The 14,005-nt window shown below is 37.6% G+C and overlaps 1 protein-coding gene across 5 annotated transcripts in view; it reads right to left on the reverse strand.

The window, feature by feature from the left end:
- The window catches only part of ANO4 (anoctamin 4), a 301,071-nt gene that overhangs the window by 9,979 nt on the left and 277,087 nt on the right, over positions 1-14,005 (reverse strand). For all 5 annotated transcript variants that reach the window (XM_033116152.1, XM_033116156.1, XM_033116154.1 and 2 more), the window contains 3 exons: positions 11,606-11,758; positions 10,462-10,609; positions 3,277-3,396 (listed from right to left, as the gene is read on the reverse strand). In XM_033116152.1, the coding sequence (XP_032972043.1) occupies positions 3,277-3,396; positions 10,462-10,609; positions 11,606-11,758 (421 nt within the window). The remainder of the gene's footprint in view (positions 1-3,276; positions 3,397-10,461; positions 10,610-11,605; positions 11,759-14,005) is intronic.

The raw sequence follows: 14,005 nt of genomic DNA on the forward strand, positions 1-14,005 counted from the left end.
CCCTTTACTCCACATCTTCACCAACACTGATGATATTTTTCATCATTTGAAATTAAATTTATTGAGATAGCATTAATAAAATTATATAGGTTTCAAGTGTACAATTCTATAATACATCATCTGTATATTGCATTGTGTGTTCACCACCCAGAGTCAGTTCTCCTTCTGTCACCATATGTTTGACCCCCTTTATCCTCTTCTATCCTCCACCCCCTTACCCTCTAGTAAACACCATACTGTTGTCTGTGTTTTTGTTTCTTTGTTTTTCTTGTTCATTCGTTGCTTTCAGTGTTATATCCCACATATGAGTGAAATCAATATGGTTCTTGACTTTTTCTGTCTGACTTATTTTGCTTAGTATGATAATCTCAAGATCCATCCATATTGTCGCAAACGGCAGTATTTCATCTTTTCTTGTGGCTGAGTAATATCCCATTTTACATATGTACCATATCTTCTTTATGCAATCATCTATCAAAGGATACTATGGTTGTTTCCATGTCTTGTTTTTTTGATAATAGTCATTCTAATAGATGTGAGGTGGTATCTCATTGTGATTTTGATTTACATTTCCCTGATGATTAGTGATGTTGAACATCTTTTCATGTACCTGTTGGCTATCTGTATGCCTTCTTTGGAGAAATGTCTATTTTTTTTTAAAGTCCCCTTTTAAAATTTGATTATTTCTTTTTTGCTATTGAATTGTATGAGTTCTTTATATACTTTGGATATTAACCCCTTATCAGATATATGATTTACAAGTAGTTTCTCCCATTTTGTAGGTAGCCTTTTCATTTTGTTGATGGTTTCATTTACTGTGCAGAAGTTTTTTAATTTGATATAGTCCCACTTGTTTATTTTCCTTTTGTTGCGTTTATTTTGGTGTCAGATTCAAGAAATCATCACTAAGACCGATGTTAAGGAGATTACCACCTAAGTTTACTTCTAAGAATTTTATGGTTTCAGGTCTTATGTTCAAATGTTTAATCCACTTTGAGTTGATTTTTGTGTATAAGACATGGTCTAGTTTCATTCTTTTGCATGTGGCTGTCCAGTTTTCCCAAAGCCATTTATCGAAGAGACTGTCTTTTCCCATTGTATATTCTTGGCTCCTTTTTCATAAATAAATTGACCATATGTGCATTTTTGAGCATTTATTTCTGGGCCCTCTATTCTGTTTCATTGATCTGTGTGTTTTTATGCTAATACTGTATGGGTTTAATTACTATAGCTTTGTAATATAGTTCGAAAGAAGAAAGCATGATGCTTCCAGCTTTGTTCTTCTTTGTTCTCACAACATTGCTCTGGCTATTTTGGCTCTTTTGTATTTCCATATAAATTTTAGGATTTTTTGTTGTATTTCTGTAAAAAATTCCATTAGGGTTTTGATAGGGATTACATTGAATCAGTAGATTTTTGGGGGTTGTATGGACATTTGAAAAATTATTTCCTCCAATGCATGAACATGGGATATCTTTCCATTTATTTGTGTCTTCAATTTTATTAATCAGTGTCTTATAGTTTTCAATGTATAGGTCTTTCATCATCTTGGTTAAATTTACTCCTAAGTATTTCATTCTATTTGGTGCAATTGTAAATGGGATTGTTTTCTTAATTTCTTTGATAGTTTTTTATTAGTTGTAGAAACACAACTGCTTGTATATTGATTTTCTATCTGCAACTTTACTGAATTTGTTTTTTAATTCTAACAGGTTTTTGGTAGAGCCTTTAGGGTTTTCTATGTATAATATGTCATTTGCAAATAGTGACAGTTTTACTTCTTCTTTTCTGATTTGCATGACTTTTCTTTTTCTTGCCTAATTGCTCTAGCTAGGACTTTCAGTAATATGTTGAATAAAAGTGGCAAGAGTAGGCCTCCTTGTCTTCCTGATCTTAGAAAAAAAGCTTTCAGTTTTCACTATTGAGTATGACATGAGCTGTAGGCTTGCTTGGTAACCACAAGCACAAACCTATCGTAGATACACAAAAGATAAAAAGAAAGGAATCTAAGCATATCATTAAAGAAGAGTTATCAAACCCCAAAGGAAGAGAGCAAGAGAAGAAAGTAATAGAGAGGAACTACAAAACAGCTAGACAACAATTAAGTATATATTTATCAATAACTACTTTGAATGTAAGTGAACAAAATTCTCCAATCAAAAGACATAGAGTGGCTACCAATTTGTGCTTTCTAATCCCCTCACCTTCTCCCTCATCATACGATGTCAGAGGAGTAGTAGACTGGGGGAAGGGGGTTATCACTTTGTGAAGAGTGTAAATGTCTAACTATTACATTGTTTTTTACACCTGAAACAAACAAACAAAAGACATAAAATGACTGAATGAGTAAAAAAATAAGACCCATCTATATGCTTGTGATTACCATGAGGCTTACATATAACAACTTGTATTTATAAGTCTATTTTAAGTTGATAACTTAAGTTCATTTGCATTCTAAAGCTCTACATTTTTACTCTCCTGCCATGTTTTGTTTTTGATGTCACAGTTTGCATCTTTTTAGCGTATGTATCCTTTATCCAATTATTGTAGTTATAATTAGTTTTACTACTTTTGTCTTTTACCCTTCATACTAGCTTTATAAGTGATTATTTCACTATCTTTTCTACATATTTACCTTTACCAGTGAGATTTATAGTTTCATAGGTTTTCATATTACCAATTAGCACCTTTTTGTCTCAGCTGGAAGCAGTCCCTTTAACATTTCTTGTAAGGCTGGTCTAGACATGATGAGCTCCTTTTAGCTTTGCTTGTCTAGAAAACTCTTGATCTCTCCTTCAATTCTGAAGGACAATTCTGCCAAAGAGAGTATTCTTGGCTGGAGGTTTATTTCTTTCAACACTTTGACTATCTCATGTCACTCCCTTCTGGCCTGCAGTTTCTGCTGAAAAATTTGTCGATAGTCTTATTAGGATTCCCTTGTATGTAACAAGTTGTTTTTCTCTTTCTCCTTTTAATATTCTCTCCTTGTCTTTAATTTTTGACACTTTAATTATAATATCTTGGTGCAGGTCACTTTGGATTCCTCTTATTTGGAATTCTATAGGCTTCCTGGACCTGGATGTCAGGTTCAATCTTCAGAGATTGTTTTAATTGGTCTGGGTGATAGCCTGGTCAAGGGGAGATTTTAAAATTCTACAGGGGATTTTAATGCATATTAAGGTTGAGAACCACTGCTTTAAACCAAGTCAGTCAGAAAGGGCTGAGCTCTCCCCAACGCAGAGCCAGCCTATCTTAGGCTAAGAGTGTCAAGCTCACCTGCAGTACTTGAGAGGAGTCCCCGAGAACTCACTGCCATCAGACTCAGGCTCAGATCGATTCTCAAAGTCGGAAATTCGAAACACAGACAAGCTGGCATTCACATAGCCAACCATGCACCTAAAATAGGAAGGATATTCTATAATTAGAACCCCAATCACCTCGGCGTACAATTCACTAAAGGCTGTACTTCCTAGAATTTCCTGCAGTTGTTAAGTATCCTTAGCTGACCCTGCCTTGTCACAAGCACTCAAATTAGGATACACTGAAAAACCTTAGGGGTGTTGAATCAGAAACAAGTCATTTCTTTTGTTCTAGTCCTTCTTGTACAGAATCATCATACAGAAAATCATTACCCCCCAAAATGCTTCAGTGCAATAGGTGAAAGACAGCATTGCTTAAGCAGCATAAATTATAGGTAAGTCACTGCTTCTTTCATCGATGACATACACACAGAGAGATGATACACATGCCCATATAAACATATTACTTCATTAATCAATATCTATGCTCTCTCATAATGCCCTTAATATGATTGGTGTGAATATGGTGCTCCCTCTTCAACTCACATCCCATGCTACAGTTATTCTAGACTCTATTCCCTGCATGTATCTTATGCTTTCATGCCTGTGCTCAAGTTGTCTTTTCTGATGGGATTTCCTACTAATTTCTTTTCTTTTTTTTTTTAATAATTTTTCCCCCTTTTTCCACGTTTCCCCCACTCTGGTTCAAGCTGTTGTTTCTCAGTCTAGTTATGTAGGACACAGCTCGCTGGCCCATGCTGGTATTATGAGCCTTGTGCTCCCCCCGGCTGAGGCAGTCGGTTGCCAGTCGTCAGTTGGCAGCACACAGCAGCCCACGGCAACTCACGCCAACCTGCAGCCCAGCTCCAGGAAGAGCCATTGTTCACAATCTTAGCTGTAGAGGGTGCAGCTCATGGGCCTATGTGGGAATCGAACCGGCGATCTCAGCGTTAGGAGCACAGCGCTTCAACCACCTGAGCCACCAGGCTAGCCCCCTACTAATTTCTTTAAAAGTGAAAATAGTGCTCATCCTTCAATGGCCAACTGAAATGCCATCCTTTCTGGGAAGGCATCCTAATCCCTGTCAGAAGGCTCATTCCCTTCTCTCTACAGTGCCATAATTCACAATTGCCATACAGCTTGTACAGGAGTTGGCTGCATACACGTATGTATACTCCTTTAGGCTGTGGGGTTTTTTTTAGGCAGAGCAGGTGCCCTAGATATTTTTGTATCGTAGGATCTAGGACAGTTTCATGCACTTTAGGAATCCAGTAAATATGGAACTCAATTGATGTGATTAGAGGTACTTAAAGTACCAGAGAGTCTATCAAAGTTTTTTTTTTTAATTAAAGTTTACTAGGGTGACAATTGTTAGTAAAGTTACATAGATTTCAGGTGTACAATTCTGTATTATATCATCTATAAATCCCATTGTGTGTTCACCACTCAGAGTCAGTTATCAAGGTTTTGAGAATGGACCAGGAATAATCCCCAGGGATTATAAGGTTCTTGAGAACATGGCTTTCATTCTATACTGGCGTCAGAATATGACAATACTAAATGCTTGGGCTTTGGAGTCAAATTGTAGCCCTGCTGCTTTCTAGACATGTAATCTTAGAAAATTATTTAACTTCTTTAAGTGACTAAAGTCCCCGCCTCATAGGGTCGTAAAGTTTTATATACAAAGTAAGTGATATAGTGCTTAGCCAACAGCAAGATCGTAATCAATGTAAGTGGCTATTAATTCATTTTATTTCTTGCACCTAGCATTAGTAATTATTGATTGAATGATTAAATCATGGTCTTCAAACTTTATTAAATTGCCTGGTGTGATTATTCCCAAGTAGCTGAACACCAAACCAAAATAATGACATAAACATAATTCTGAGAGCACATGGGTTCTACATGTTGTCTCACTCAAGACAAATGACTGGTTTTATCAGGGCCTTAAAAAAAATGAACCAAACAGGACCTATTTATCAAGTCACCCACAGGTGAAACAAATGGTGAGTGTGTAACGTGCCTTAGTCTAACTGGCAGCAGGCCTCCTATACTACTCCTTGAAAGGCTGATTTGGAATTATGTCTCCCTCATCTATGAACTGCTTAGAACATGACAAATTAGTGTCTTGAGAGGGAGCCAGATGTTTGTGAAATACAGAAAATAGCAGAGTCTTCTCAGGAGCTGAACAATGGAAAAGGAAAGGTGCAAAAAACAGGCCCAGCATTGAAATGGAATATTCACCACCCCTCCTACACTCTTCTCACAAAGCAGCTCTGAGATTGAAGCTGATGTTTAATGACTGCTCTGTTCAAAAACTCAATTTAGAAAATCTAAATTGAAATGAAACACCTATCCTATGGACTGAACACCCTACCCTTATAATAAAGAGGATATATCTTTAAACTATTTATTAAGCATTTTATCATCATAAATCCAAATAGAAACTGTGCCTTTAGTGGATGTGTACTCCTTCTCGGTGTAAAGCATTACACATGGACCTAGTACATATATACATAGTTCCCTAGTACGTATATACATAGTTATCCTTTCCACATAATCTCCATAATCATGGAAGAAGAGAGACTGCTAATATTGAACTGTCTAGGCATTTCTCTAATTTTTTTCAGTATGATAGAATCTTAGCTTGCCAACATCAAATAGTTGACACTGTCATCAATTCAAGGAAATGAGATTTCCCAAACTTGGCTGTATAAAGTTTGGCCAAATGGCATTCATGTGTCAGCTCAGTGACCTACTGTTGCAGCAGTGGATCCCATGTCTAATCACTCAGTTTGCTGGCAGGAGATCTATTTACCCTCGCTGTGTGACACACCACCACTTCCAAGTGAGACAGGGGAAAGACAAGGCTACACTGAAGATCAGGCAGCAGAGAGGTATGGAGAAAATAAGTATCAGACAAAGGAAGGATTTCCTATGAATATAAAATAACGAAGTCAATTTTCTTATGGAACTAACTGGTAGATGGCCTCTGAAGGCATTTCCAAGAAAGGAGATTCAGAAAATGTCTTATGTAAGGGTAGCAGTGTTTGCATTAGGATGCATACCTCTTTCAAGTAACTTTGAGAAACCACATTCATTTAAAAGTGAGAATTCTGGTTTGCGGATTCTAAAGAAAAGAATAAGTGAATGAACTAATCAGAAACAGTTTGGGAGACAATGAGGAAAAACTGAGGGTTGCTAGATGGGCGGGAGGGGTGGGGGGTGGGGGGGAGGGTGAGGGGATTGGAGGGCAGTCGGTGACCACAGGATGGCCACGGGGTTTGAAAATTAATCTGGGGAACGTAATTTGGTGGTTACCAGAGCGTAAGGGGGTTGGGGGGTGGGGGATGAGGGTGAGGGGGATCAAATGTATGGTGATGGAAGGGGAGCTGACTCTGGGTGGTGAACACACAGTGTGATTTATGGATGATGTGATACAGAATTGCACAACTGAAATCTATGTAATTCTACTAACAATTGTCACCCCAATAAATTAAAAATAAATTTAAAAAAAATAAAAAAGAATTAAAAAAAAAAAGAATAAAAAAAAAAGTGAGAATTCTGGTTTTAAAACCATTCATTACTTGATGTTTTCAATCCTTTACTATGGGGAGGAAGGATGAACTAGTGAGCTTTATAATCAGTCTCAAGGGAAAGAACAGAACCAGAAGTTGATTCTTGAATTCATAGATTCCAGATCAAATTCACTGTAGAGTATCTCTGAATTCTGCTACTAAATTTGCCTCAAATCAGTAATCAAAAAACTCCAAACAAACAAGAGCCCTGGACCAGATGGCTTCACATTCAAATTAATAACTTTACTAAACATTCAAAGGAGAATTAATAACTATCTTCAAACCATTGCAAAAAATTGAAGCAGAGAGAAGACGCCTAAATTCGCTTTACAAGGTCATCATTACCCTGTTACCAAACCAGACAAAAACAGTACAAAAAAAGAAAATTATAGACCTGATGAACATAGATGCAAAAATCCTCAACAACTTATTAGGAAACCAAATTCAGCAAACATTAAAAATATTATCCACTGTGATCAAGTGGGATCTATTCCCAGGATGCAAGGCTCATTCAGTATCTGCAAATCAATCAATGTGATACATAAACAAAACGAAGTATAAAAATCATATGATCATATCAATAGAGGCATAAAAAGCACTTGAAAAAATACAACATCCATTTATCATTAAAAACTCTCATCACAGTGGGGATAGAGGGAACATACCTCAAGATAATAAAGGTCATATATGACAAACCCATAGCAAACATCATACTCAAAGTTGAAAAGCTGAAAGCTTATTCTTTAAGATCAGGAATAAAACAAGGATGTCAACTTTTACCACTTTCATTACACATAGTATTGAAAGTCATAAGCACACTGTCAGACAAGAAAAAAAAAGTCATTCAATTGGAAAGGAAGAAGAAAAACTCATTATTTGCAGATGACGTGATACTACCCGGTTTTCCCGAAAATAAGACCTAGCCTGACCATCAGCTCTAATGCGTCTTTTGGAGCAAAAATTAATGTAAGACCCCGTCTTATAATATATTATATAAGACCCAGTCTTATATTACAGTAAAATAAGATGGGGTCTTACATTAATTTTTGCTCCAAAAGACGCATTAGAGCTGATGGTCCAGCTAGGTCTTATTTTCGGGGAAACATGGTATTTATACAGAACCCTAAAGATCCCACCAAAATATTAGAATGGGTAAACGAATTCATTAAAGTAGCAAGATACAAAATTAATATTCAGAAATCAGTTACGTTTTTATACACCAATAATGAACTATCAGAGAGAAATTAAGAAAATAATCCCATTTACAACTGTATAAAAAAGAATAAGATACTTGGGAATAAATTTAACCAACGAAGTAAAAGACCTGTACTCAGGAAAGGTATTGAAAAAGCTACCAATAAATGAAAGGATATACCATATATAAGCCAAGAAAAGCTGTAGGAAGGGTAAGAAGAAGGTGTGGAGGTAGCCTGGAGTGTTGGAGAAAAGTTACTGGTTTGGTTGGAATGCTTTTAATTTAGGGTCAACTTAAATTGAAATATGGCATCTCTGCATCAAGATTAAATCATAAGAAGTGGGATTTAACTATGGCACACACCATGCCCAAAGCCTATGACATCTAAAATATGACAATGCTGCTCCTCTATCAGTTCAGTCATTTCTAAAGCATTTCTAAATCTGGAAAAGGCAAAAGCCTGAAAAGGATAATAGAGTAGCTGGTGGGGTAAAAAATAAGCTTCATGAAGAAATAAACGCAAACAAAACTACTTGAAAACAAGAAAAAAAATGACCAATGGATTAGAAGATAAAAGGTAGATCTTTCGATTTTCAGAGTGGCAGAAGGCTAAGTCAAAGAGAAAGGTTATAAAAAAAAAAAGCCCTAGAGAGCCCAATAAAACTGAATTAAGGAGGCTATTAATGAATTTTTAAGCACCATGAACACCGTCTTAAATCTCATAGGCTGTTAAAATTCTAAAGCTTTGATTCACTATCAACTGTGCATAAATGTTTCTACTTTACCGTTTGGTGTGCCCCCAAACAACAAGAATTCACCATATTTGGAGTAGGGAAAGCACTGAAATAACCACTAGGATTTAACTCCCAGGGAGCGTACTGTGAGTCAGCTAGATCACCACTTACTGGAAAGTGCCTTGAGGGCTGTGCCGTGCAGTTTGAAGAGCACTACGTGAGTCTAGGCTTATCTTGTGTGGGCTCCAGCAATTACACTGCCTTGTGATTCTGGATCTAACCTCTCTAAATCTCTTTCTGCTCTTCAAGGTTAGGGTAATAATGCATGCCCCATTCCCAGGGTTGTTTTGAAAATCAAGTGCAAAACATACGTGAAAGTGGTTTGAACAAAGGTAAGCTTTTTAAGGCTAAGTCAAGCAGAGAATGTTGACAATGGTTACCATTAGAAGAAATGAGTAGGTAGTGTAACATAAGTCTTTAAGTTTCTCTTAAAATGGGATAGTACGCTCCCTTAAAGTTGCTAGATAACTAGTGTTTAATGGCCAAGTGGTTATTACAGTAAATAACTTCATAGAAGTTTCTTCACATAGCTAGATTGTGAGCTTTATTTCGTTTGATTATCCATGCTTTAGAGCATTTATGTCAGATTAATGAATTTGGACCTAGTCCAGGTGAATTCAGTTGTCTTGATTCAGTGGCACTTTACTCCTTGGGGCTACTCAAACTACAGTGCTTACAGACCATGAATTAGTCTGGCTCATACTAGTAAACCAGGAGGCAGGGCTGCTTGTATGAGTACAGCAGCCCATGTGGGATGATTTCTGGGGCACTTAAAAGACCCTGTGATTCCCAACACACATCCCACTCTGACCTACAGACATGTAAATCCCACAATTAGATTATTTTGATGTTAGCCAAAGAGAGGTATTTTCTCCCATGAAAGTATGTTAAGACTTCTTGTCATTTTTTCCAAGGGTACAGCAATGAAAGCTAGGGGACACGTCATAATTTTGCCTAGGCTTTATCTGACCAGAAATACACAGCCCTGGCTTTGGGGACCATGGAGGTGATACCACAGAATTGAGCTCCTAGAGAGGTTAAGCTCACTGAATTTGCCTGCGGTAATACAGACACTGGTCAGGCCAGTAGCCCAGAAAGAATCATTCAGTTATTTATTCTATAAATATTTTCTGAGTACCTATTGGGTACTCAGTACATGGTTACATATTTCTCATGGAGAATTTGCAGAGTCTACCTATAAGGACATTAGGGGAATTAGATTGTAACTGTCCTTTTACAAACTCATAAAAATGGCATAACAATACACCACACCATGTACCATGTTTTTTGCTACACACATTAGCATACCACACATTTCTGCATTTAGAGAGGTTAGGGGTGAGGAAACTGATTAATTGAAGCTCTCCCATTGGATTCCATCTTAAACCTGTCTGACTTGTATAACCCCTATCCCTTCAGTAGAGCAAGATGTGTTTCCTGTGGCTGAAAGTGTTATTATCTTATAATTCCACCTGCCTCACCACAGGCCTTCACTTCCTGTGTCCCATGTACTCCAATGGAGAGGCTTCTAAGTGTCCAACACCACAGAATGGCTAGGCAGTGAAGATTTCACGATGGTTTTACAGTAAACTTACTTTTGCCCAGCTTCTCCTTGGCCTGCACAAGGTCCATACTTATAAGCGTACACCAAGCGAGGGATAAAGTCAGATGTTATCGCTATGACAAACGCATTTGTAATTACAGAGAGAATTCCAATGCCTTCAAGAATTCCATACCAAATTCCTATTCAAAGAGAAGGTTGCATTAATTCCAGACACAACAGCAGAGGTAATAAGTAGGACAACAACTGGGGAATTAATTTACAATAGTCCTTTCCATGGGTTCTTTCATCTTCCCCGAAACTGACACTGGCAACCAGGAGTAAGAATGTGTACTTGTAAACACCTTGGCATTGCAGAACTTCCTGTGGAAGTGCCAATGTTCATGACTTAAAAACCAGCAGGATCAGACATAAGTTGAGAATTCTGGTCAATGGGAAGACACCAAAACCTTATCTGGTAAGACTGGCATATGCCATGTCAAGTTGCTGCCAGACTGGGAGCTCCCTGGGGTACAGACAGGATCCCTCTAGGTCATCTTTGTGGGCCCAGTTCATGCACTGACCCAGGGTAGGTGCTCACTGAACGTGTGTTTGTTTTATGTGGAGGTTAAAAGGCCACTATGAGCCAAATATATCCACGCAATCCTCTTCCCCACACATTGACTGAGCATCACCTGCGTGCTCTGTGCCAAGCACTGGATGCAGAAACAAATAAAACACAGTCTCTGATCTCAGGCAGCTCTCGAGAAGCTGCAGCTGAATCAACTCAGCATCTCTAGTCAAAGACCAAAGGCCATCTAGAAAAACTAGAGCATGCTTCATTTGACTCAGGTAAACATTTAGGAAAGAGCAAAACAAAGTTAAGCCAATGGAGGACATACTCTAAAAAGAAAATACATGATAATTGAAATTTTAGATTCCAAAATCTTAAGATAAAAATAACCAAATTGAGAATCTGTGTTAAGTACAAATTCTTTAGCACTGGAAATTATAAATTTCCATATAGGCTGCTTTACTTCTTATGTGATTATTTAAAGCTAACATAATTATTCTTTTGCAAGTTAATTGAGTCATCTTATATGGAAACCGTAAGTAGAAAATCTAAAGTTGGTGTCTATTTTAACTTTATCTACCAGATGGTTAATATCTTTTCAAAAACATACCCAAATCTGACTTACCTATGTCTTTGGCCCTTGATGCTAAAGGTCGCCTCCACTGTGTGACAAATTTGTAAGCATCAAGTCGTATTTCAATTATGTTATTCAGTAAGGCCAGAAGTGGTGCTAGGGGAAAAGCTGCCACAAAGATAGTTGTGAATCCAAACTGAAGAACTAGGGAAGAAAAAAAGGAAAAAGAAAAAAGTGTGTTGGTTTCCCATGAATGTCTCATTGTTTTAACCCATATGTTTTCCCAGTTCAGAAGCAAAGGGAACATCTCTTCCAGAAAGATGGCCAGGACACTGGAAAAAGAGGCGCTCCTGGGCCTGGAAGCAGTGGCACCCTAGAAGCAATGATCACACATAGGGTCCAGGTCTTGTTTCCTAAATACCATTCTCTAATAAAGGAGCCAGGGCTCCTTGGAGAAATGTTTGATTCCAGAGCTATGGTAAGGAAAGCTGAGCCTGGAATATCTTGTGATGCCAGAAAGTTAGGAAGTGCTTGAAAAATGATGGGACACATGAATGGGACACAGGACAACTTGAAGGAACTCCCAATGGCCAAAGCTGGAACAATTTGTGCGATAAAATAAATAGTGATAGTATTGCATTATAACCTAAAGACTAAATATCTACGTCATTACTTATATAAATAAATACTGATCTCAATGAATAATTGAATAAATAACTAAATGGCGGAGAAGTGGCCATTCTTCCTTATGGTAGAATTCTGATGATTGTTGAAGGCAAGAGCCATCAAAGAATGCTAAACTTAGCAGAGAGGAGTATATTTGTATATTCTTAAAGTATTTCCCCATATTGATACTTATTAATTACAAAGGGATTAAACTAGTATCTTTGCAGTGGTGACACCTGGTAGACATCACCTTCAGCAAGTGATCAAAATTGAAACCATCAGTAATAAGACATATTCACATCATATACCCCTGATTTGATACACTGAGGAGGAAACAGTATCATTTCTGTGGTATTCTTGACAAAAATGCATAACCTCAACCTAATCATGACAATACATCACACAAACTCAAACTGATGGTCCTTCTACAAAACAACCGACCAGTACTCTTCAAATGTCAAGATCATAATCATGCCCACATTATGAAAGACAAAGACGGAACAACTACCATAGGCTGGAGGAAATTAATGAGATAACAGCATCTAAATGCAATGTTGGATCATGGACAAAAAATAAGAGAGCGGAAAAACTGGAAAAAATTCAAATAGTTCTGTGATAAATTAATAGTATTACGTTAATGTTAACTTTCTAGCTTCAATAGATATATAAGATGTTAACATTAGGGGAAGCAAGATGGAGAGAATATGGGAACTCTACTATTTTTGCAACTTTGCAAAATAAAAAGTTAAATAGAGGCAGTCCTTGATGCAAAGCAACTAGATAACATAATTAAAAAATATATATACAGTTTACTCAGCATCATGGACTCCAAAAAAGTATTTGACTGAGTGACTGTGTTTTTTTTTTACTATTTTTACTTTTTAAACTTTATTTTAGAAAGTAACAACAAGAAAACAATGACTAACATTTATATACTACTTTCAGCGTTAACTGGCACCGTTCTAATTATTTCACATACATTAATTTAGTTTTCATGACCACCTACGAGGTGGGTACAGGTGAAGAAACTGAGGCACAAAGAGATCAGGTAAATTTCCCCATACACATACCTAAAAAGCAATTCTAACCCAGGAGGTGCAGTTCCAGAGATCTGAAGGGTCCATGTACCTCATCTCTGTGATACTGCTGCCTCCGCTGTGTCCCCTGTCTTTGGTTACATTCATACTCAGTGACTCTTCCCTCATCAATAGACATAGGCATTCTCCTTGGTATTTCCCTTGGTTTCATTTTTTTCTCCTGACTTCCCTCTTTCCTTGGATGAGTCCATCTAGTCTTATGACTTCATTATTATCTTTCTGAGAAGGATTCTCATTTCTCTGTCTGTAACCCTGACTCTTTTCACGGAATTTCCAGTCGTCTGCTATTACGCTACAGAAACAGCACTCTGCAAGCCAATTGCTCAGTCTCAGCCTTAACCCTGTCTCTCCTTTCTTGTCCCTCCTTTCCTCCTCCCCTCGGAGCTGTCGTGCATGACAACCAGGTCTCAGCTATAGCGCCACCTGTAGAACGATTAGCCTCTACATTTCGACAATTACCCTTCAGAAATGTTTCTCCTCTCTCCCTCCTCCCCGCTGTCCCCACTGGACTTCAGACTTGGCTTTTCTAACTGGCTTCTGTGCCTTAGACTTTTGCCTCCCTCTCTCCTCAAATTGCTGTCCATATTGGTTAAAGCCCATCACTTATCAGCTCCCTACTCAAAATGTTTCACTGGGTTCTCATGGCCTATAGACTAAATCCCAAACTTTTTACCATGCCGTTCAAGGA

Source organism: Rhinolophus ferrumequinum, chromosome 10 (assembly GCF_004115265.2).
Source record: "Rhinolophus ferrumequinum isolate MPI-CBG mRhiFer1 chromosome 10, mRhiFer1_v1.p, whole genome shotgun sequence".
NCBI classification, from domain to species: Eukaryota; Metazoa; Chordata; class Mammalia; order Chiroptera; family Rhinolophidae; genus Rhinolophus; species Rhinolophus ferrumequinum.